At 44.3% G+C, this 24,212-nt stretch overlaps 2 protein-coding genes and 1 pseudogene across 2 annotated transcripts; 2 read left to right on the top strand and 1 right to left on the bottom strand.

Moving 5' to 3' along the window:
* The first annotated feature begins 520 nt into the window (after positions 1-520).
* LOC147973147 (uncharacterized) lies at positions 521-1,461 on the top strand. The gene has a single exon (XM_087524529.1). The coding sequence runs from the start codon at positions 722-724 to the stop codon at positions 1,163-1,165; it is 444 nt and encodes a 147-aa protein (XP_087380655.1). The 5' UTR covers positions 521-721; the 3' UTR covers positions 1,166-1,461.
* A 12,681-nt stretch (positions 1,462-14,142) lies between these two features.
* On the bottom strand, positions 14,143-17,541 carry LOC125510890 (uncharacterized). Its single transcript, XM_048676178.2, has 3 exons — positions 16,227-17,541; positions 14,656-14,699; positions 14,143-14,566 (listed from the first exon to the last, which is right to left on the bottom strand). The coding sequence occupies exons 1-3, from the start codon at positions 17,175-17,177 to the stop codon at positions 14,464-14,466; spliced, it is 1,098 nt and encodes a 365-aa protein (XP_048532135.1). The 5' UTR covers positions 17,178-17,541; the 3' UTR covers positions 14,143-14,463.
* A 2,172-nt stretch (positions 17,542-19,713) lies between these two features.
* LOC147973148 (uncharacterized) lies at positions 19,714-22,221 on the top strand (annotated as a pseudogene).
* The last annotated feature ends 1,991 nt before the right edge of the window (positions 22,222-24,212 follow it).

Consider the following 24,212-nt stretch of genomic DNA (forward strand, 5'->3'; position numbering starts at 1 on the left):
AATCAAAGAGCTCCTAGTGGATTGCAAAATTCCTTTGTTATGAGAATTTTATGTGATCAATTTCTTTGAATCAAAGGGATTGAATAGTCTCGTCATAGGAAAAAAAAAAATCCACTCCTACGATTTTTCTCTACTTTTCCTATGATGAACCAAAGAGGCCCTAAATCCTGGAACACCATGAAAGCGCTTGTGCATCTGCTGGGAACATGCTTACTTTGCAAGCGTCAACCGAGAGGAAAGCAAAGTGGCACCTTGCGAGGCGACCAAAGAACACCTAGTACGTACGTAGCAGAGAAGTCTTTAGGACCGAGCATGTTTGGCCACCTCGATCGAACGAACCGTGGAGGCACGTTGATTATACACTATAATACTATCGATTAATCGATTAGTCAAAACGAAAAATAAGTAACCACTTCCAACCTACCCTCGCTTTCCACCCACAATGTCAACAGTCATCTGCCGTACTTGACCGGCGACTTTTCGCCTTGCACTCACACTCGCGCCCATCGCATGCCACTTCCTTCAATTCCTCTCATGCCGGCCGGCCAGGCCAGCCAGTATCTCGTCTCGACTCTCTTCTCCCCCACGCTCTATAAAACCTAGCGCCCCCTCCCAATCCATTGCCACGCCGTACCAAGCACACATAGAGAGTTAGAGACACAGCAGGCATCACACAGCTAGCTTCCTCTGCGACTAATCAAGCTACGTAAGCGCGAGCAGCATGACGGCGATGACTATGGCCGCCGCGTCGTCTCCCACCAAGAAAAGCGGCCTCCGGGGGCCGCGGCCGCAGCCGCTGAAGATGGCGTCGGCGCCGCCGTCCTCCAGGCCGTTGACCAAGAAGGCCCACGGTGGCGGTGCGCCGGTGATCGTCTACGAGCACACGCCCAAGGTCGTGCACGCGCGGCCGCACGAGTTCATGACCGTCGTGCAGCGGCTGACCGGCAAGCCGGCGCCGGCTCCGGCGCTGTTCCCTGGCTACGATGTTCCCGTGGCGCCTATGGACGAGGGAGCTGGAGTAGGAGACCCGCTGCTGCTCACCCTCGGGCACGGGCAGCATCCGCCCATGGCGGCCGGGCAGCTCATGTCCCCCGGCGGCTTCATCTTCTCCCCCAACACCATGCAGTCCATTCAGGAGCTCTGCTCAACCCCTTGCGCTAATTGATCAGCAAGCATATGCAGTTGATCTGCAGAGGTTGCTTACTACGGCAGGTACCAGCCTAGAAGATTACACATGCATACTCCTAGTACTGTATATGTAAATAGGACAAATCAGTTAGCCAGGCAGAGTTCGCGCTGTTCGTGTGAAATTTTCCACGAGGTCGATCCATCGATCGAGGGACTGAAATTTCGCACGCACAGCACAGCAGCTTCTTGATACAGTTTTTATACAATTCTTATACAGTTACGCACAACATCTGTACAATTTTTTTCGTGTGTAAGATACACCGTTCGATTTTCGCTTGAGTATTCTAGGGATAAGAAACATATCCGGAGTTCCAAAACAGAATACGGTGTCGCTTTCGTTGTTCCATTTGACCTTTTCCATGCATGTGCTCACGGTTTGACATCAGAACGGCGACAATGAACGGCCGGCCCGCGCAAGTTTTCCGCCATTCGTTGTGACCATTTGTACGCATGCGTCCATGTCAATTAGGTAGACGACGATCTACTCCTTCTCCAGTACATTTATGAATGCTTGACTTTTTAGAGGATTTTACATTCTAGGGTCCGGTTGCATCTTTCAGCGGCAGCAGCAGCCGATTTGTACTCCCTTCGTAAAGAAATATAAAAGCATTTAGATCACTAAAGTAGTGATCTAAACGCTTTTATATTAGCCTAAAATCTAAAAAGCGGCCAGCCACAATTTTGATAAACCGAGCGGCCGGTTCTTGGCCACTCGCTTTTGTGGGTACGTAGTCCAAGTGTCACTTGGTCTGAATCGTATAGAATTATTTTGAACTGTTGCGTTCTCACATAGTGGACCAAGGAATATAATTAGAAGGAAAGATAGCATGTGATGTCCATTCTCTCTCTTCACATGTGACTGATTTAGCTATCTTTTACAACAATTCAAAAAGTCATAACCTTTTAATCGCGCGTCGGAATTCAGATCCGTTTTCACCGTTGGAACCTTCGCAGCGAGATCTTCGAAATTAGATCCCGCATGGGGTATGTTTCGATGAATTTTTATGCCAACTTTTGATGCTATATGATGCAACTTTAGTATTGCGTTGTGCAATTTTTGTACTACATGGTGTAACTTTTTTTAAAACAAAATTTTGGAGCTGCATAATTCAACTTCCTATGTGGTTGCAACCTAGCAACCATGACAACCTGATTTGCAACTAGTCTATTGATCTGGTCAACTACCTAGTAGTAGATATGCAATCACGACAACTTTTGATGTTTAGTTGCACACACATTGATATTTAGTTGTCAGGACACTAATTGCTTGTTGGCTTGTAATTTAGTCTAGTTGCACACATGTTAATGTTTAGTTGGCAGAACACTAGTTGCACACACATTGATATTTAGTTGTCAGGACACTAGTTGCTTGTTGGCTTGTAATTTAGTCTAATTGCACACATATTGATGTTTAGTTGGCAGGACACTAGTTGCACACGCATATACTCAGTTGTCGCGGCAATATAGTCTAGTTGCACACACATTGGTGTTTAGTTGGCAGGATTATTTGACACATATATGCTCAGTTGGCCCGGCAATCTAGTCTAGTTGCGCACACATTGATATTTAGTTGGCAGGACACTAGTTGCACACATATACTCAGTTGGTGCGGTAATGTAGTCTAGTTGCACACACATTAATATTTAGTTGGCAGGACTATTGGCACACACATATGCTCAGTTGACGCGGTAATCTAGTCTACTTGCACACACATTGATATTTAGTTGGCAGAAAGACTAATTCGTTGAAACATCCTCATGCGGGATCTACTTTTGAAGAACACATCGCGAGGGTTTCAATGATGAAAACGGATCTAAATTTCGACATGTGGTTTAGAAGATATGTCTTTTATAATTTTGAAAACCAAAAAAATAATGCACAAGGGACAGACATGGGAAACATTAATACAGTGGCATGCAGGTATCCATCACGTAAAAAGATACTACATATGATAAAAACTAGACGTGTTGCCTTTTTCTAGACCAGGCAACCGGCATTTACCTTTTTTAGCCGGCCGCTCTCGAGCGCTAACGAGCCGCCGGCCGCCAGCTAGACGCGCCCTTGTATACTACGCAGTTTGAATTAATTCTGCTGGTTCGAACGGGATGTTGGATGCCTTGCTTGGCCCTGAAATTCAGTTACAGACAGAAGCTGCTATATAGTATTTTGCACGTACTGCTGAGTATATATTTATCTATACACAAATCTAAGGGCACGCATTCAGGTGTGAGAGGCAACAGCACCGCAGTCCAGAAGGGGAAACGACTTTTTTCAAACAGTCCCATATTCTTCTTTTTCTTTTCAAGAATAGAAAGGCAATGCTCCTGGCATCTGAATTTTTGGATGCATATGGCCATATTTTCATTAAAATGAAGCCAATCATCTAGGCCGAACTAATTTGCCATCTCCTCGAGACGATGAGGTTAGGGTTTGTCGTTATGTGTGACAAAGTTTGGTGTTAGGTGCTTCAGATTTATGCGAGGGTCTCAACGGCTATGCAATCGTTCAACAGTGATGACTGATGCTTCAGGGCGCTGGTCCTTAAAGCACATGCTAGAAAAAAGTCTTGATGACCCACAAATATACGTGATTAATCGTAGTCCTTTAGATAAGTAAGAACGTCGAACCCAACGAAGAGCAGAAAGAATTGACAAACGGTTTTCAGCAATGTATTCTCTACTAGTACTGTAAACAGAGGCAGAGGACGAAAAAATTCTAAGGTGTGGCGACACGCTGCACTGTTGCCTGCCGGACGTGACCCGTGAAGGAGGCGTAGCTGGGCAACTGGCTACCGTCGCGCTGCTCACGTCGTCGCTCCCTACTGCCGCCTGCTAGGCCCCGACCGCAGCCCTTCACGCTTGCTCGATGCCTCGACGCCTAGCCCGCGGCCGCCGTCGGCCGTCTCGTCGTCCGCCTCCTCCGTGCCTTCCTAGCCGCCGTCGCGCTAGGAAACAAAGAGAAAAACGTGGAGATTTCGCTGGGGTTGTTGCGTGTGCTGGAGTGCGTCTCGGGTCGGTGGGTGCCTTCGTGCGGTCTGGGGCGATCAGCTCAGTAGTTTAAGGCCTCATGGGCCTGCGTCTGGGTGGCCCATTCCAGCAATTATCAGCGATACAACGAGTCAATGAGGCAACCAACGGAATTATCAGTTGAAGAGTATTCGTTACAAAAATCATTCCAACCCCTCAGGTTGCGACAAGTGACGCATATGCAGTGCGCCACTTGTTGCAACCTCGGAGTTTTCCCTTTTTTCATAAATTCGTTTATTCAAAATGTTTTATTTTTGAAACCGTGCGTTTAAATTTTAAACCGTTTTCACCGTTAGATTCCTTGCGTCAAGATCTTCAAAATTAGATCACATGTTGATAGGTTTTGACAAATTTCTTTTTTAAGAAAAAATGGACAAAAAACCGAACTAAGAGCACGGGTCTTTTCCTTTCCGAAAGAGGCACGCCCGTGCCTTTCACGAAATCACAACCGTGCCTCTCGCGGAAGCAAAACCGTAACTCTCGCGGAAGGAAAATAAAAGAGAAAACGTGTTTTTTTCGTTTCCAAGGAGGCACGGCCGTGACTCTCGCGAAAGCACACCCGTGCCTCTCGCGGAAGCAAAACCGTGACTCTCACGAAAGAAAAAAAAACAGAAAATGTGTTTTTTCCGTTTCCAAGAGGCACGGCTGTGACTCTCGCGAAAGCACACCCATGCCTCTCGTGAAAGCAAAACCATGACTCTCGCGAAAGGAAAAAAATAGAAAATGTGTTTTTTTCGTTTCCGAGAGGCACGACCGTGGCTCTTGCGAAAACACAACCGTGCCTCTCGGAAACGAAAAAAACGTGTTTTTTGTTTTTTTTCGTTTTCGAGAGGCACGGCCGTGACTCTCGCGAAAGCAAAACCGTGCTTCTCGCGAAAGCAAAATCGTGCCTCTCACGAAAGCAAAATCGCGACTCTCGTGAAAGAAAAAAAGAGAAAATGTGTTTTTTCATGCAAAAAAATCTAAATTTTTTTGTTGAAAAGCTAAGAAGACTGGTGGAAAACCAAAACGTCGAAAAAACCCTGAAAAAACCGTTTAAATAGCCGAAAACGCGTGTGGAAAAATAAAAAAATCCGAAGGGAACGCCCAGAGCGCGACACGTGGCAAATGGCTGAGAGCGCGCCAAGTGGCGCTGATCGTTGCGAGGCTCCCGAAGGAGCGCGCGTTAACTAGTGGCTCCCAACAACCAACGAGCGTACCCGATTGCACGTTATGCGTAGGTATATTACTATTATTTTTGCACCGCATCAAGGTATGGCGGCTGCCACCCCTCGCCCACCGGGGTCCTCCGCCAGTGACTGTAAATACTAATTACAGATAGTTTGATAGTACGATAATTCGTAGCAACTGGCAAGTAACAAAAGTAACAAAGGTGTAAAAAGGTGGCCCAATCCTTTTTGTAGCAAAGGACAAGATAAAAGTACTTCTTATAATGAGCAAAACATTCTCAAGGACACATGGGAATATTGTCTAGTTAATTTTCATGATGTTTTAGTTGATTCACGTTCCCTATTATGATAATTTAATATGTTGGTGGACCAATGCTAGGGTGTTGTTCTTAATTGAACAAAAACCCTCTTATGATTACCTCCTCTCGCAAGCATCTGCAACTACGGAAGAAGAATTATGATACATCTAATCATAGCATGAAACATATGGATCTAAATCAGCCCCTTACGGAATAATGCATAAAACTAGGGTTTAAACTTCCGTCACTCTGGCAACCCATCATCTACTTATTACTCCCCAATGCCTTTACCCTAGGCCCAAGCATGATGAAGTGTCATGTAGTTGACGTTCACACAACACCACTAGAGGAAGAACAACATACACATCATCAAAATATTAAACAAATACCAACTTCACATGATTAGTTATAACAAGACTTCTCACATGGCATGAAGAACAAACTGTCAGTGTCAAAACCGATGGATCTCGGGTAGGGGGTCCCAAGCTGTGGATCTCGGATCGATGGTAACAGGAAGAAGGGAGTCGATGTTTACCCAAGTTCGGGCCCTCTTGATGGGGGTAAAACCCTGCGTCCCGCTCTTGTTAATATTGATGATGATGTATCGAGTACAGAGTTGATCTACCTCGAGATCGTAAGTTGTGGTCTAAACCCTAGGGGTACGATGATTGTCATCCTGGTCTATCGACTAGCCTGTCCTCGGCTTATATAATGTACCGGAGGCTTAGGATAACAAGAGTCCTAGTCGGCTACGTCGGTGGAGAGGAGTCCTTGTCTTGATGACCAAGTCTTGTGGAATCTTCCTCGTATATGTCATGAGATGTCTGAAGTGGCCCATTAGTGAACCGCCGTGGGGGTCCTCGGCCCGACCCACTTATTGGGAGACGACGTGGTGAGTACCCCCTAGTTCAGGACACTGTTAGTAGCCCCATGAACTGGTCTTCAAGTTAGGAATGCACCTCGATTCTTTCAAACGGTTCTTCATCTTCGGTCGTCGGTTGAAAACTGGTTCAACAAATCTTCCCATCTTCTATCTTGAGGATTGCCGAGCTAAATCCCGGAGTGTTCACACGTCGGGCATCCAAGGAGCCTTTAAGTCTTCGGCCTTTTATCAATGCCTTGTTTTTTTATGCCACACCTCGGGTTTGAAGTGTTTCCCATGCGGCGGTGTCCCTTTGTGTCCGAGCTCCAATGTCGGACTGCATTTGAGGTGTATTTTTGCAGCCGAGCTCATGTCGATCTGCATCTGAGATATCTATTTGCAGGCGAGCTCCCACACTGACTTGCATCCGAGATGTCTATTTTATGCCAAGCTCCAACGTCGATCTGCATCCGGAATGTCTATTTGCAGCCGAGCTCCAATGCCGATCTGCATCCGAGGTGTCATAAATTACCTCATTCTTGAAAAAAAATGAAGGAATTCAGCCGAGCTTAATGTCGGAAATGCCCTCTATAGAGCCAGCCACTTGCATCCGAGCTTTATGCCGCACTGCTTCTGAGGTGGTGCACCACCTCGGTCTTGGGCTGCTTTTTTGTGGATATATTTTTCTCGATTGGTGCAATTTATTCTCTGCCGAGATATATAGCCAGTAGCCCTCAAGGTGTGTGTCCGCCTAAAATCCGAGATGCACCTGAAGGAAAATATGAAACCGCTGATCCCAGTAACCCCTGAGACTTAGGTCGATTCACGAAATCGGCCTAAGGATCAACTACTAGCTCGGCGGCATACGCAAGAATGAAAATGCGGTGTGCATAGTCCTCGAGACTTAGGTTGGGTGCGGCCGACCAACCCGAGAATCGTAATCTCCTCGGAAACTATTTTGCATTTTGAATCTTCTGCATTGAATAGGCAATGCAGTAGCCCCCGAGCCACTGGTCGGGTGGCAAAACCATATCAAGGGATCGATGTAACCCGTTAATGGCTTTTAAGTGAGAAGCGTGAAGCCCAGTAGCCCCCGAGCCTTAATTTGGGAAAGGGTGGCTGACCTAAGGATCGATATCCAGAGTAAATTGACTTTAACTACAATTCATGTATATAGGGCCTAATGCATTTTTCAAGATTGTCTTTGACTATTCATAAGATTGATATTATATGATATGTATAATATGAAAATTATATCATCGGAAGCTCCTTCCACATATGAATTTGACGATATGTTTTGTGTAACTGGCATGCCATATATTGTTGATCTAACATTTGGTCAAAGTTAGCCTTGAAAAACCGAATAGGCCCTATATATATGGATAGAGGGAGTATTCATGTTCAAGATCATATGAGCACAATATATGATTAAGGATCTAAACATATGATCTTCCACCAAATAAACCAACTAGCATCAACTACAAGGTGTAATCAACACTACTAGAAACTCACATGTACCAATCTGAGGTTTTGAGACAAAGATTGAATACAAGAGATGAACTGCAGTTTTAGATGAGATGGTGCTGGTGAAGATGTTGATGGAGATGAGTCCTCCCACGATAAGAGGAACATTCCTGATGTCGATGGCTTCGATTTCTCCCTCCCGGAGGGAAGTATCCATATAGAAGAAGGAGGGCCACGGAGGCCTGCTGGTGGGCTCACAAGCTCACATGCTGCGCTCCAGGGGGTGCCACCTAAGCTTGTGGCTCACTAGTGGGTCCCCTCCTGGTATTTCTTCTTTCAATATTTTTATTAATTCTAAAATAAATCTTCATAAATTTTCAGGTCATTCAGAGCTCCAGAGAATAGCTATCTCTGTTGTAGCTCTTTTCAGGTCCAAAATTCCAGCTGCCGGCAATTTCCTTCTTCATATAAATCTTGCATAATAAGAGAGAAAGGGCATTAGAATTGCATTGTGAAGTGAAATATTGACTCAAAAAATTATAAATAACAATAGAAAATCATGATGCAAAATGGACGTATTAGAAGTGTATGCTTCGCTCTGGTTGCTCTCTGAGAGTTGGTGGAATGGGTGGGGGTATATATAGGCAGCACCAAAAATCCAATCATTACACACCTTTATGCACTACTCTGTGGGGCCGGGTGAAACCACTCGGTGAGACCGATCGGTATAAAATATTTGAACTTTAGGCTTTTCAGCGAGACCGGGTGAAACCATTCAGTGGGACCAAGATGTGATGACCTAAGCACTTTACACACTTCGGAACTTGAAACTGATATGAAATTTCTCATTGAATTTGAGTAGGCAGCAGAAGGTTGGCAAGTGCTCTTTGGTCGGGCCGAAGGGGCAACTCGGTGAGATAGAATAGCTAGGGTTTAGGTAGTGACTATGCCATGAGTAACTCGGTGAGTTCGGATGTGAGTGATTCGATGGGACCGATTTTGACTTAGACTTTTGAACATACTTGAATGTGAGAGTTTGACTGAGGTTTTGGGAGCTTGATCTCTAAGCACTTGAGCAGTTAGTCCATGATCACAACCTCATCCCCTTTTGATAGTATTGGCATACCTATGGACTCAATCTAATACTGGATCACTTGAATATAAAATGGAGTCTTGAGGCTTGGCCAACACATGTCATTAGCATCTTGAGGGCTTCCATTTCACATCCCAAAGTTGTGCCTAAGTTGAACTTATCCTGAAATATACTCAAGGAAAATATTAGACCAACAATATGTATGTTGACATGAATTACCAAAACCACCAAGGGAGTGGATGTGCTTTTAATCCCCCTTTTTTTGGTAATTTATGACAACATACATCAAAGCTTGAAAGAATAGAAGTAAACAGGAAGTAAAATTTAAAGCATGAGACATGTGGGATCTCCCCTTAGAATTTTGCATATTTTGAGTCTTTGCTTTTGGAATGCAAATATACAATTGATTAGGTATATAGGCTCTTCCATGTCACATGAATCTTGGTGGGGTGCGTCAGAGCAAAGGGACATGTCCTACCTGAAAACAAATATATACAACAAGAAGGAATCAGGGCAATAAAGTGAAAGATGCACACATTAAACTTAAATACCAAGCAGAAATTCATAACGAGATAAACTTGTGAAAATAAGGCTAGAAAACACAACGATCTCACTTCATGAACGTAGATGGTTCTGCAATTTTAAAACCAAGATAGGGAAAACATGCATCAGAATGAGTATCACTTGTGAAAAGAGTACCACTTGTAAGGATTTTTTTTCTGTTCCTAAAGAATTTCAGTTGAAGAATATTCAATAAGATTTTTCTCCCCCTATATGATTTCTTCTCCCCCTGTATCATGAGACTTTTATTGGGATAGAGTAAGAGCTAAGGGAAAAATCTTGATAACATCAAATAACATATCCGATAGTATTTTCACCCCACTAGAAAACACATACATTTGACTCTACCCTCTTAGAGTATGCTTTGATGTACATATCTCTCTCTTGCAATAGATGGATTCTCTCCCGTTTTGACATAAGTGATACGTCTCCAACGTATCTATAATTTATGAAGTATTCATGCCATGTTTACAACAATTTTATATGATTTGATTAGAACTAACCCGGACTAACGTTGTTTTTAGCAGAACTACTGTGGTGTCATTTTTTGTGTAGAAATAAAAGTTCTCAGAATGGGCTGAAAATTTACGGTGATTTTTTATGGACCAAAAGAGACCCCTGAAGCACCGGAGCTGGGCCATAAAGTGACCGAGGAGGCCACAGGCCTAGCCCCCCCTCGACTCGTGGGCCCCTCGGGCACCCCCTTGATGTAAGACCGACGCCAGAAATTCTTATAAATACCAAAAAAAACCCGAAAAGAACCCTAGATCGAAAGTTCCGCCGCCACAAGCCTCTGTAGCCACGAAAAACTAATCGGGAGCCCGTTGTGGCACCCTGTCGGAGGGGGAAATCATCACCGAAGGCCATCTTCATCATCCCCGCGGCCACCATGATGAGGAGGGAGTAGTTCACCCTCGGGGCTGAGGGTATGTACCAGTAGCTATGTGTTTGATCTCTCTCTCTCTCTCTCTCTCGTGTTCTTGATTTGGCACGATCTTGATGTATCGCGAGCTTTGTTACTATAGTTGGATCATATGGTGTTTCTCCATCTCTATCTTCTTGTGATGAATTGAGTTTTACCTTTGAGGTTTCACTCTTATCGGACTGGATACTTTTATGGATTTGAGAATACTTGATGTATGTTTTGCATGGGATACCCGTGGTAAGAATGGGGTGTTCTATTGATTCACTTGATGTATGTTTTGGCACTCAACTAGCAGATTCCCGAGGTGACATTGGGGTAATCTATGCATATAGGGGTTGATGCACGTTTTCATCCTTATTTCTCCGGCAGAAATCTTGGGGCACTCTTTGAGGTTCTTTGTGTTGTATTGAATATTATGAATCTGAAGTTGGTTGATGCATATCGTATAATTGACCCACAAATACTTGTGGTGACATTCGAGCATCTAGGTGACATTAGGGTTGATTGATGTGTATCATATGGTGTTATTTTAGTACGAACTCTAGGGCTGTTTGTGACACTTATAGAAATAGTTCAAAAGATTGATCAGAAAGAATAACTTTGAGGTGGTTTCGTATCCTACAAGCAATTTCATCTTATGTTCTCTGCGATAGGAACTTTGGAGTGACTCTTTGTCGCATGTTGAGGGATTTCCATATGATTTAATTATTTTATCATTGTTGAGAGACTTTGCACTAGTGAAAGTATGAACCCTAGGCCTTGTTTTCAAGCATTGTAATACCGTTTTTGCTCACTTTTGTTACTAGTTACCTTATTGTTTTTATATTTTCAGATTACAAAAACCTATATATACTATCCATACTACACTTGTATCACCATCTCTTCATCGAACTAGTGCACCTATATAATTTACCATTGTATTGGGTGTGTTGGGGGGACACAAGAGGTTTCTTGTATTTGGTTGTAGGGTTGTTTGAGAGAGACCATCTTCATCCTACGTCTTCCATGGATTGCTAAACCTTAGGTCATCCACTTGAGGAAAATTTGCTACTGTCGTATAAAACTCTGCGTTTGGAGGCCCAACACGAGTCTACAAGAAGAAAGGTTCCGTAGTAGACATCAATAAGCTTTGATGTGCATGTCTCTCCTCCTTTGACATAAATTTCCAAGAAGGGTTCATTCCTCTGATTTTATTTGTCAAATGGTAAGGACCATAGACTTGCACAAGAAGCATCATAATTATTTGGAGAGATTTGATAGAGGGTCACTGAGTAAATCAAGGAGAAAAATGGCAAACTTTCTCTTAGGTGTGCATTTCGGTTTCTCCAAGCAGAATCAATTGGATCCTACGATGGCTAGTCGGAGACAAGGAGATTTGCTTGGTTGTAGTAGAAGACTGTTAAACTTGGAGATGATTTCTTTGGTGTGACCATGATATATCATAAAAAGTTATTATTTGAGGAAAAATTATTCTTCTCCGAAACAACAGATTTGCATGTGTGCCAAACTGCCAATGCTTAATATTTTCAAACTGGGCATTTACACCAGACAAGTTATCTTAGTTACCGACATGATAAATTTTACCCACTCATTTTGAAACAGACTCTGGTTGGAACTGCTTAAGAGGAGTACCAGTTTAACGCTGTAAGACATGCTAGAGTAGTCCGGCACCTTCGAATGTTTCGTCTCTGGAGAATGCATCAAGATAAAAAAGTCTAATTGTTGGTGAAGCTATAGCTTAGATTACAGCTATTTTTCAGCCCTTTTCAGTTGTTGTGTTCTCGTGAATGAAATATTATATTATATCTAATGGGACATAAAACTTGCAGATCATGATACTCTGGTAGTCGAAAAAACTGGTGATATGGAAGAGTGCCTGGATCTTATCATTGAGCTCGAAAAAAGAGGAATAACAAATCCATGTACACTTGCTTATCAGGTCAATACGTCACGCGATGATACCCTGTGTGTCACATGAGCAACTTCAGTTATGTAGTGCCTATCATTAGCATAACATCAGTTTGGTCATTGCTTTGGTCGATTTGAGCAGCAAATAAACATGGTGGTTATTCTTGTTTGGATCGATGTCTATCCTTCTAAACTACTCTCTCCGTTCGAAAATATTTGTCATCAAAATGGATAAAAAAGAACGTATCTAGAACTAAAATACATCTAGTTGGGTGACTCTTTTGTGTAAAAGAACCAGTTCTGCAAAATGTGGCGGTCACGTGTTGGAACTAAGTTTTTTTGACGAGAACAGCAGGAGCTTTGCCTTTGCATTATAGTAGGAAAAGAGTGTACAACTCATACAACGCTGGGCCTAAGCCCCAAGTCTAGAAAATTGTCATATACACACAGGCGTACAGCCTACAAACCAGAAGAAAAGAGAGCTACGGGAGCCCTACATCACTCGCCAAGAGCAGCCACCCCTCTCATGGCCTCATTGAAACACCTGGTTTCCTCTCTGATAAGCCTCGTCAGCGCCAACGCCGTCAGCTCTTTTTGTTCAAAAACTAAGTTATCATACAAGTATTTCCATGTACACAAGCCATCCTGTGTTATCATACAAGTATCACGTGTTAGCAACTAAGTTATCACATGTTGCACACGAATGTACCCTGGAGGCGCTGATCATGGACCAATTAAACACGCTCACTTGGTTCTTCTTGACCAACATGTTCGAACTCCTTGTTAGTTTCATAAAATTTTCACCAAGTTGTCACTCTTGCTTTATTTTTGCTGTGTTTTAGTCCCGCGTATCAAAAACTTATTCCCTCGGTGGAATCATGATTATAACTGAAATGAATTTTCTAAACAGAATGCATATGCCGATCAAACGACTGGAAGTGTGCTCACAGTGTTCTCACGCTTATGCTTCATCCCGGGGCAGGTAAAGTATGTTGCAGAACAACTTGGCGATGTAACTTTGCAGTCAGAAGACATTCTACAGAGAACAAACAAGCATCACTGGGGCTTAGACAAATCAAGGATATGGAAGGCATTTCTGCTTTCGCCAGCAACGGCCCACTAAACACATCCACCGTGAAGAGTTGCTTGAACGGTGAAATCATGCTGACAGTGGATACAAGACTCACTTGCTTTATAAAGCCAATGCTAGCTATCATCAAGTGATCTCATAACTTTCTTCTGAGCTATCATGCTACCATGTAATGGAATATATATAACGCTATATGTGTACCTAAGTATCCATTAAATTGGTTCTAAATCACTCAATTACATAGTATGAATGCTCGGCTCGCTCTTGCTTTTTGTGTCATGGGCGCAACAGGTTGTCTAGTGAGTATAAAACCCTGAAGGCAGCCTAGATATGACCGACATCATGCTCGCGTTGCATCATAAGTTTTTTAAAGAGAAATTAGATGGTTTTCCATAAGTTTTTTAAAGAAAAATTAGATGGTTTTCGAGAGCACAATGCTTGTTTTTGTGCTCGATTTAACGCGCTTCAGAGGAAGAGCTTCCTCGACCAGCAAATAATTCACATGGCCTATGTGATTAAGTCACGATGCTAGTTCAAGATCAAAAGAAGTACAAATCTGAAGAGTGAAGTACACAGCATTTACTTGCCGAGGAGGAGACGGAGACAGCACTGGAAACATCAGAGACTCCACAACTCACCGCACGTCAGTTAGCTCCAGATTACAAGCTATGCAAGCCTAGTAGTCTCAATAACACACTATACAGCAAGCTCAAAGCTTGAAAGCCAAAACTTACATCGCCAATACTGCGCTGTACTCAGCCAAAACGAAAAGAAACAGATCATCAAAGAATGCAATGCACGCACAAAACAGAGTGGTAACCAATCGTCTGAAGTTCTGCATTTACATGTGTTTGGCTATGGGATGGCGGAGGCTGTGGTCATTGCTGTGGCCTATGCAGACGCCGCCATGGACTCAACGTGGTGGATCTGTCGAGGAGCAGCAGGAGGCCAAGGAACGTAGTTGACAAGCCAAACGTATACCTGTGGAGTAGTCATGGAAGCAATTTAGGGTTGCATCAGCGCAAAGAAGGATAATCATAGGTTCAGAACGATTCATGGTATAGGACTACCTGGTAGTAGAGCTTCTTCTCCAAAAGATTACGGAGAGCAACCACTGCAGCAAAGATATCAGAAGTTATTAATTTCCCAAGGATGAGAACAGTGGCAATGTTATGGAACACCAAACTACTCAAGGGTGGACATGAAAATTCAGATGGAATTAGCAAAGGCAGTTCAAAAATAAACAAATACTCTGTATTATATAATGGTTTCCTTTTCCAAGTTTCAGCTCCAAATAACGTAACAGAAAAACAGAACAGACATATCATGCAACATATATTTTCAAGTGTCATTGTATCTCATTACTATCACGTCTAGATGAAAGGATAACAAGAAAAGGAGTTCAGTCTGTAGTTGTGAACAATTATTAGCTGAAGTATTGTTAGCATTTGACATAACTTTGGTACATGAGCTCTATTCACTTCACAAATTTGTTTATCAATAATCATCACAACCAATGAAAGCATTTTCATGTAAGGTAACTGTCGTTTAAAATTCAATTATTAATGACCATGCTGGATTACTACAAAGTGTATTATATGCATACAAGAGAGAAGAATATAATTGCTGCGGCACACCATTTAGGCATCTCAAGCAACAATTTTGTACTAAAAATATTGGGGATGGTATATTAACTTTGACCGAACACACACGATGATGATATAAAAAATATCTTGCAGTAATTTAATTTATCTAGTTCTATCTCCCACGCAGCCATACTTGCAAAATCCCATTTCATCTAGGCCACCACCAAAATCTTGCACTAAATATATTAATCAGATGCGATGCAATTCTGCAAATGTGCAACTCTCCAGTGTACTAAATTAGCACCTTAAGCACATAGTGCTAATGCACTCTCCCAAATGTACCAAGTAACTAGAAATGAATCCACCAAACGAAAGTACTTCTATGCTCTCCTAAGAAGAGACACAAACTAAATCCTGAGCATTTCCAAATATAAATATATGCAGCCCAGTCACTAAATTGTCAACTCAAAGTTATAATAAACATCAAGTTTGTGTTAACAGCAAAGAGTACACAAGCTGATAATCACACCTCCAAAGCAAGCTCATGCACTCAGTCTAGCTGCAAATGTTGAAATCGCTTATAAACACATCATATGGCATCAACTTAACAAAGAAAGAACGGCAAATCATCAGCACCCTAAAAATAGTTCAGAGTACTAACTGGTGCCTTGATGCTTCAATTCAAAAGAAATCAAAAATTCATTTCAGTTTACAAAGTTTAACAAATGCCAAAATTCTGATTCTGTCCCTCACCCAGCCAAGATTTGCAACGCATTTCATCCGAGGCACAACCAAAATTTCCCAAACTAAATCCATTAATCACCGAGGCACAACCAAAGTTTCCCAAACTAAATCCATTAATCACATGCAATTCAATTAAGTTCCACAAAATGTGCTAATCTCCTAATTTAGTGTCAATATGCTGAAAGTCAGCACCGCTCACTCACAAAACCAATACACAATGAAACTACCAATGCACAGATGATTGCTTACCAATGCATAATGAGATTACCAGCTTACCAACGACAGTGACAATAATGAGAACTCGATTATACCTTGCAAATTCCTAATGCCGAGAATCTCTTGGCCGGGACAACAGCCTTGTTAACAATGCTTTTCCTCTCAGAGACCACTTCCCAGCAGAGTCGACGAGCCATCTCCCTTGCCATGACCAACTGTGCTCTCTCCGCCCGCAGCGCCGCAATCTCTCTATGCATTGCCGCTCTGTCCGCCTCCAGCGCCTCCACCCTCGCATACAAACCCCCTGCATTGCCGGCTACATCCCCCACGTACTCCCCCACCACGGCCACGGCCGCCATCTTCGGGCTCGCGCACCTAACATCCACCGTGTACTCGAACTCTTTCTCCACAGGGGTGGTGAACTGCTGTTGATCTTCATCATTGTCGTCAACCATGGCTTTCACCTCCATGCCAGCACTGACTAACAATTCGGCGCCGTCCCCCTCTGCCTCGGGGGTGACCAGGTCGATCTGGTCCGCGTGCCCGCGCTGCTCCTCGTAGAGCTCCTCGTCCTCCTCGTCGGAGAATGTGTCGGGGTCGATCCCGTGGGACTGGAGCCGCGAGTGGTAGGACGCGGCGAGGTCGGAGAGCGAGGCGAGCTCCTCCTGCACCTCGCGCTCGTGGTCGGCGCGGCCCTCGGCGTAGCGGCGGAACTGGCGGGCCTCCATCTGGGCCGCGGCCTTCTCCCGCTGCAGGCGCTCGATCATGAGCATGGCCTCGCTGGCCGCCGTCTCGGCCGAGGCCCGCTCGGCCTCCAGCTCGCCCTGCAGGCCCAGCGCCGACTCCTCCGCGGCCTCCTTCTCCATCGCCAGCCGCGCCGCGGCCGCCTCCAGCTCCTCCACCCGCCGGAGCAGCTCCGCCGCGCCCGCAGCCGCCCTCGGCGACGGCTCCGGGGACCCCGCGGGCGGCGGCCTCCGCTTCACCGACCGCCGCGACTCCTGCGGCGATGTGGAGGAGGAGGGGAGGGAGTCGGGGAGCTGGTCCATGGGGGCAGCATGTATGTGCCCCGCGGGATCCGCCGATCCCCAGCCCCGGATCCCGGCCGCCGCCGCCGGCGGCGTCAGCGCGGCCGCCGTGGGTGGGACCGGACGGCCGGCGAAGGTTCCTTTCGGCGGGGAGGGGAAAGGCGGGCAGTGGTGGGGTGGCGTGAGTTGGACGGGACGTGAGCTGAGCTGAGCTAGGCTGGAAGAGGCCAGCGGCAGCGACAGTGCTCAATAATTCATCCGATCGACCGGAAATGATCCGGATAGTGGTACGATTAGATTAAGGGAGTTGGGAATAAACGGGTGGGCATCATCATCACATCGCGACGGTGAGCTTTCCACGTCGCCCGCGCGGAAAGAAACCGTAAAAAGAATGAAGCAGCCGTCGCTCACGATTTGATTTGATTTGATTTAATCTAACATTTCCCTCGCGCGTTCGGGGAAGAACAGAGGAAGATAAAAGGCGCGCACTAGCTTTGTGTAGGTTGTGGGCATTGCCAACTTGTTTCCTCAGCTACAACAAAAAAGGAACTTCTCTCAGAAAAATAAACAACAAAAAAGGAACTTGGGAATTGTGTGATTCAGGGGCATACGGTCGCGCTGCTGCTACGTGCGCCGCCACTAACCGTGGGAATCGTGCAGGCGGGGTTCGTCGCCGATGTGCCGCCACTCCTGCGGATTTTTGTTACGTGCTGCGAGCTATCTGTCCTGGCTTTGGCCTGGCCACACGATTTTTATTTCTTGTAGCGCGCCTTTTTTTTGCTCGTCGGAAGCAGGTGAGGTCGACGGGAAGAAATGGCACAGGCAGCGCCGCCGGCGGCTCACGGCGACTGACGTTTCCTGATCCGGCAACCCCGGTCAAGGTTGTGAAGAGCAGGGGTCAAGGGGTAAAATAGGGACAGAGGTCAATGGCGTGGTCCGCTCCGTGGGATGGGAGGAGCGCGGACATAGCTCGTGGCGTCATTGGACGTGCACGTGAAACTTCAGCGAGATCGGCGGTGTCTTCAGCTTCCTCGTGGCATGTCTCGTCCTATTTTTGTCTGCAGAGCAAGTCCTAATCATGCACAGTGAGTGAGGTATGGTCCTGTTTATATATACTCTCTCCATTTCAAATTACTTGTCATAGAAATGGATGTATCTAGAACTAAAATACATCTAGATACATCCATACCTGCGACAAGTAATTTGAAACGGAGGGAGTACCTGACATGATTATTGCTGGAGCAAACAAAGCGAGCTCAACATTGTCACTTCGTTAACAACTTATTTAGGATCAAAGCTTACCTTGGGCTGGTGGAGCCAATACGTTCAATTATCTTAGTAGACTGCACACATCCCTTGAGTATACGAACACTGGGAATCATTCTTTATAAATATAGTGCAGTAAATGAAATAAATTAATATTGATCTACACAAATGTAACTATTGATAGCAATCGTACATGATTACTCCAGAAAAAAATGAAGAGACAAAAGCACATAAATTATACTATATTTCAACCACCACCGTTAGAGTACCTCAAAACACCAAGAAGCTTACACAGCATTACCACTCTTCACAAAAGATGACATCTAGCTATACTCGGTACTTAACCCACAAGCGACTCTGGTGGCAGTGCCGCCAACCCTCGTCTTCTATCCTCTGCTCCTCCTCTCTCTCGTCGCCGCCTAGGCAAAGCCCCTCGCGGTGGCTGGCGGCGGGGGTCCTTTTCCTCCCTAACCATGCCATGCATCACGTGATGCAGTGGCGTGCGAGAGATGCGACACTCGCGTGGATCGCCCTGGCGGCACAGCGCGTGACCCATTGGCGTACCCAGCGTGTGTGCAAGGTGTGCCGTGGCACACCCAGAAAAATTTGATTTTTTTATTACCATATGATATTTAGGCCCAAATCAACCCAAGCCCAGCGTGGCAGCGCCCCAGCCCATGTACTCCCGAGTGAGGCAGCGAGCCATCGATACAGTCATCGCTCGTCGGCCAGGCAGAGCGCAGCCGCTGAAAGACCTAATCCAGCGCCCCCTGCCCCTCATCCCCATCCGGCCATCCCCGTCCCCATCCGGCCATCCCGCCGGGGTCGTCCGCCGGACCGCCGCTCCTTGCCTCCTTCCACCGAGAAGAGTCGCCGCTCTGCTCCCCTTCGAGCGCTCCTTGCCTGGCTGGTGATCTCCAGCCACCACGAGCCGCCGCCCGCCGGTCGCCAAACGTCCGAACTCCGTAGCTCGGTGGAGATGAGGAGCCGCTTCCCAAGCTCCTGAATGGCCCAATCCTCGCTGAATTCCTAGTTCCTGACGCCCTTTGGCCTTTGGGTGAGCTTCTGTCAATAGTATACTATATATCCATTCAGTTAATTTGCTGTCCTGAACTGCCAATTGATTCTTAATTTTGTGCATGAGGGATGATATTTGGTGCAGTGCATTATATTGAAGGGAATATGTTGCCAATTGAGTAGTAGTATTGTTCAATCTTAAAGTTGTGCTTGTACTAAGCTTTGCCTAGCTGTCTCTAATAGTTGTGTTTTTTTTGTAATTGTAGAACCAAAGATGAAGAGGAATGGTGGCATTCAGTCCTTTTTTCGGAATTATGAGGCTGCTAAAAGAAGGAAGGTTGTAGCCGAAGAGCAACCTGAATATATAGTGTCAAATATTGAAGATGAAGCAGTCCATTCTCCACCTCCAGTCCATTCTGCAGAGATTGAATTTGATATTGAAGATGAAGCAGTCCATTCCAATGCAGAGATTGAAAGTGATAGTCAAGATGAAGCAGTCCATTCTCCGTGTGCAAGGCCATATAATATTCAATGGCTTCCTCCTGATTCAGGGGAGAGGATTCCTATTTTAGAGTATGATGTCGATGATCCAGATGAAGTTTAGAGACGATACATTGCAAAGCAAGCAGTCCAACCATATGCACACAACTTTCAAGTCAGGAAAATCTATGGTAAAAATCGACACTTCAACTTTGTTTGGTTTGAGACCTACAAATGGTTAGAATATAGTGTCAAATATGAGGCAACATTTTGCTTTGTGTGTTATTTGTTCAAAGGAAAATCGAATGGGGGGCCTAGGGGTGATGCTTTTGTTAATGGTGGTTGGAAAAATTGGTATAAGCCCGATGCATTGGTTAAACATGTTGGTGGTATTAATAGCATTCACAACAAAGCTCAAGGGAAATACACTTTATTTGTGGCACCCCAACCATCAATTGATAACATTATGGTGAGGGTGGATAAAGAGGATTTGCGTATGTACAAGGCTAGGCTGACTTATTCACTTAGATGCTTGAGGTTTCTTTTGAACCATGGATTGGCATTTCATGGACATGATGAGAGTTAAGAATATAGCAATAGGGGGAACTTTCTTGAACTTCTTAAATGGCTTTCGGAAAATGATGAAGAAGTTAATAAACTTGTTTTGAACAATGCTCCTGGAAATTGCATCTTGACTAGTCCAAAGATACAAAATCAAATAATTGAATGTTGTGCGGCGCAAACAACTAAAAGAATTATTGAAGATATTGATGACGACCTCTATGCAATCCTAGCTGATGAGTCTAGTGATGCATCTCATAAAGAACAACTTGCTCTCTGCATACGATTTGTTGACAAATCGGGAAGAGGATGTGAGAGGTTCCTTGGAGTTGTTCATGTTGCCAATACAACTTGATTGTCACTTAAGGATGCAATTCAAACTTTGCTTAAAGATCATCATTTGACTCCTAGTAAAATACGCGGGCAAGGATATGATGGGGCTAGCAACATGAAAGGGCAGATTAAAGGGTTGAAAACATTGATCATGAAAGAGTCACCCTCTGCCTATTACATCCATTATTTTACACATCAACTTCAGTTGGTTCTTATAGCTATGGCAAAGGACAACGAACCATGTTTGTGGTTCTTTGATCATGTTTCTTACTTGCTCAATATTGTTGGAGTTTCTTGTAAGCGCCATGATATGCTTCAAGATGTTAGAGCTCAAAAGGTGTTGGAAGCACTTGAAATGGGTGAGATTGAAAGTGGAAGTGGGCTAAATCAAGAGATGGGACTAGATAGACCCGGCGACACTCGTTGGGGTTCTCATTTTAAAACCATTATGCACATTGTTAGCATGTATTCCACAATCCTTGAAGTACTTGATGCTATTGGAAAAGATCCTTCACAAAAAAGTGAGTGGACAAGAATACGTGGAGTTGCTCAAGCCTTTGAATCATTTGACTTTGTTTTCAATCTTCACTTGATGCTTGTTATTCTTAGCTATACAAATGAGTTGTCCAAATCTTTGCAAAAGAGAGATCAAGATATTGTCAATGCAATGACACTTATTAGTTTGGCAAAGAGTAGAATGCAACACATGAGGTCGCATGGTTGGGAAGAATTTCTTGCAAAGCTAACCTTATTTTGCAACAAACATGACATTCAAGTTCCTTTGTGGGAGGATATTTATGAGCCTAATCAAAGATCACGTCGGTATTATGAAGTACAAGCAAATGATGATCGTTATAGAAGAGAAGTATATCTTGGTGTCATTGATCAAACCATTCAAGAGCTTGACAATCGGTTTGATGAGGTTAATACGGAGTTGCTTATTTGCATGTTGGCTTTGAATCCCCTCAATTCATTTGCTTCTTAGGACGCACTCAAGGTAATGAGACTTGCTGAATTCTATCCCATGGACATTTCAAGCACATATTTGATAAGGCTAGAATTTCAACTTACTAATTTTATTGATGATATGAGACAAGATGATAGGTTTAGAAATGCAAGTAATATTGGTGAGCTCTCTATTATGCTTGTTGCAACAAAGAAGCATGTTCTTTATGATTTGGTCTACTTACTCATCAAATTGATATTGATGTTACCGGTGGCGACAACGAGTGTTGAAAGAGTATTTTCAGCAATGAATCTAGTGAAAAATAAGTTGAGGACTACTATAAGTGATGATCGCTTCATTGATTGCTTGGTGACATTTATTGAACATGATGTGTTCATGGAAGTAAGCGAAGATGACATAGTTGATGCTTTCATGGCAATGCAAAAACGTAGAGTTACCTAGTGATGTAATTTTCTACTTATGCTTCTTTCATGTAAGACTACTCGTATTGTAATTGAGCACATTTGAGATATATTTTGTGAACTAAATTGTTGTGAGATTTGCATTAAGCTACTCATATTATTATTTTGCCATATTTTGTCTGACACATGGATTAGGTGGGAAAAAATAGAGTGTGCACACCCTTCATTTTTTCCTAGGTCCGCCACTGGCGTGACCGGGTCTACGGTGCAGTGGTAGCTGCGCATGCATGGATGTCGTCCCTTGAGCTGCCCCGTGGCCCTTGGCGTCTGAGCTGAAGATGGTGGCGTACTCTCTCACTCCTCGGACTGCTCCGTCAGCCCGTGAACCCACTCTTTCGGCTAGTGGGGGTGGTTGGGGCTCAAATCGGAGGAAATTCTTGACCAGCGGTGGCGGGCTGCACATTGTTCTCCTTCCTATAGGCGACCTCGAGGTTCAACCCCTACCCTCCTCCTCCATGTCCCGAGTGAAAGTTCTAAATTCCCCTGGTTGGGCGGTGATGGCACTCTGACAGCATCATTTTCCTTCCTGAAGACCCGCCTTGGTACTTTGGATTGGTGGTCGAGGCTTCGGAGTGGGTGGTCGGTTGCCAATGTATCTTCAGTGTTGTTGTTCGGTAGCTTGTGGTGTGTGTCTTGTTCTAGGCCGAAGGCGATGATGATATCGGCGGTTTTCTTCGCGACGTGAGCTGGACCTGTTTGTGGTTTGCTCCGCGGCACCTTGTTGGCCCTGTCCATACTTGCTCGGGGGAGAGCAATTCTACCTCCTAACGGTGGCATCCTTCGATCCAGGGTGAGAGGGCAGGGAGGCTCTTAGGATGTAGAGATGAACGGGGACAAAATAATGGTTGGCTGATGGCTCAAGAATTTGTGATCTTTTCCGAGTGATTCTTATTTTGTTTGCACTGGATCTTTGCCACTTCTCGGTTATTTCTAACGCTAATCCTTTAAAAGAGAAGAACAATATTTTTTCTATTGTTTGGCAGGAAATAACATTTATGGAAGGAAACCAATGAGGATTACTATAAATCAGGCCAAATGGAGCAACTTCCATGTGGAGAGCCAAGTCACCAGGCACACCAGAGCAAAAGACGATCTTCCATGCGGGCGTCAGCGCTCGCATAAGCGGTCATATGAGGTGCCAACAGCTCCACCATGTCTACACAAGACACTTTCGTGAAGGGATCGAGGGGAGAGGAGAACCCTAGTCGCCGCCACCACATCCAGAACAGAGGAGGTGATCCGAAGAACCTTCGGAGATCTTCTTAGGTTTGGTCCTTTCATCTCCATCACCATCTCATCATTCACTATTGTAAGAGGAATTCCAAGTTGTGAGAATAAGTTGTAACTCTATTCATACTCATTTGGAAATCAAGACTATTGGAGTTATCCATTTCATCTTATTGTGGATCTTCATGGTATTATTGATATGGTTTTCATGGGTTTAATCTCTTGTGTGATTGGTTTCTTGAAGGAAATATGCCCTAGAGGCAATAATAAAGTTATTATTTATTTCCTTATATCATGATAAAAGTTTATTATTCATGCTAGAATTGTATTAACCGGAAACATAATACATGTGTGAATACATAGACAAACAGAGTGTCACTAGTATGCCTCTACTTGACTAGCTCGTTAATCAAAGATGGTTATGTTTCCTAACCATGGACAAAGAGTTTTCATTTGATTAAACGGAATCACATCATTAGTTAAATGATCTGATTGACATGACCCATTCCATTAGCTTAGCACCCGATCGTTTAGTATGTTGCTATTGCTTTCTTCATGACTTATACATGTTCCTATGACTATGAGATTATGTAACTCCCGTGTGCCGGAGGAACACTTTGTGTGCTACCAAACGTCACAACGTAAATGGGTGATTATAAAGGTGCTCTATAGGTGTCTCCAAAGGTACATGTTGGGTTGACGTATTTCGAGATTAGGATTTGTCACTCCGATCATCGGAAAGGT

Source organism: Triticum urartu, chromosome 5A (assembly GCF_056163025.1).
Source record: "Triticum urartu cultivar PI428250 chromosome 5A, HENAU_Tu73, whole genome shotgun sequence".
Lineage (NCBI taxonomy): Eukaryota > Viridiplantae > Streptophyta > Magnoliopsida > Poales > Poaceae > Triticum > Triticum urartu.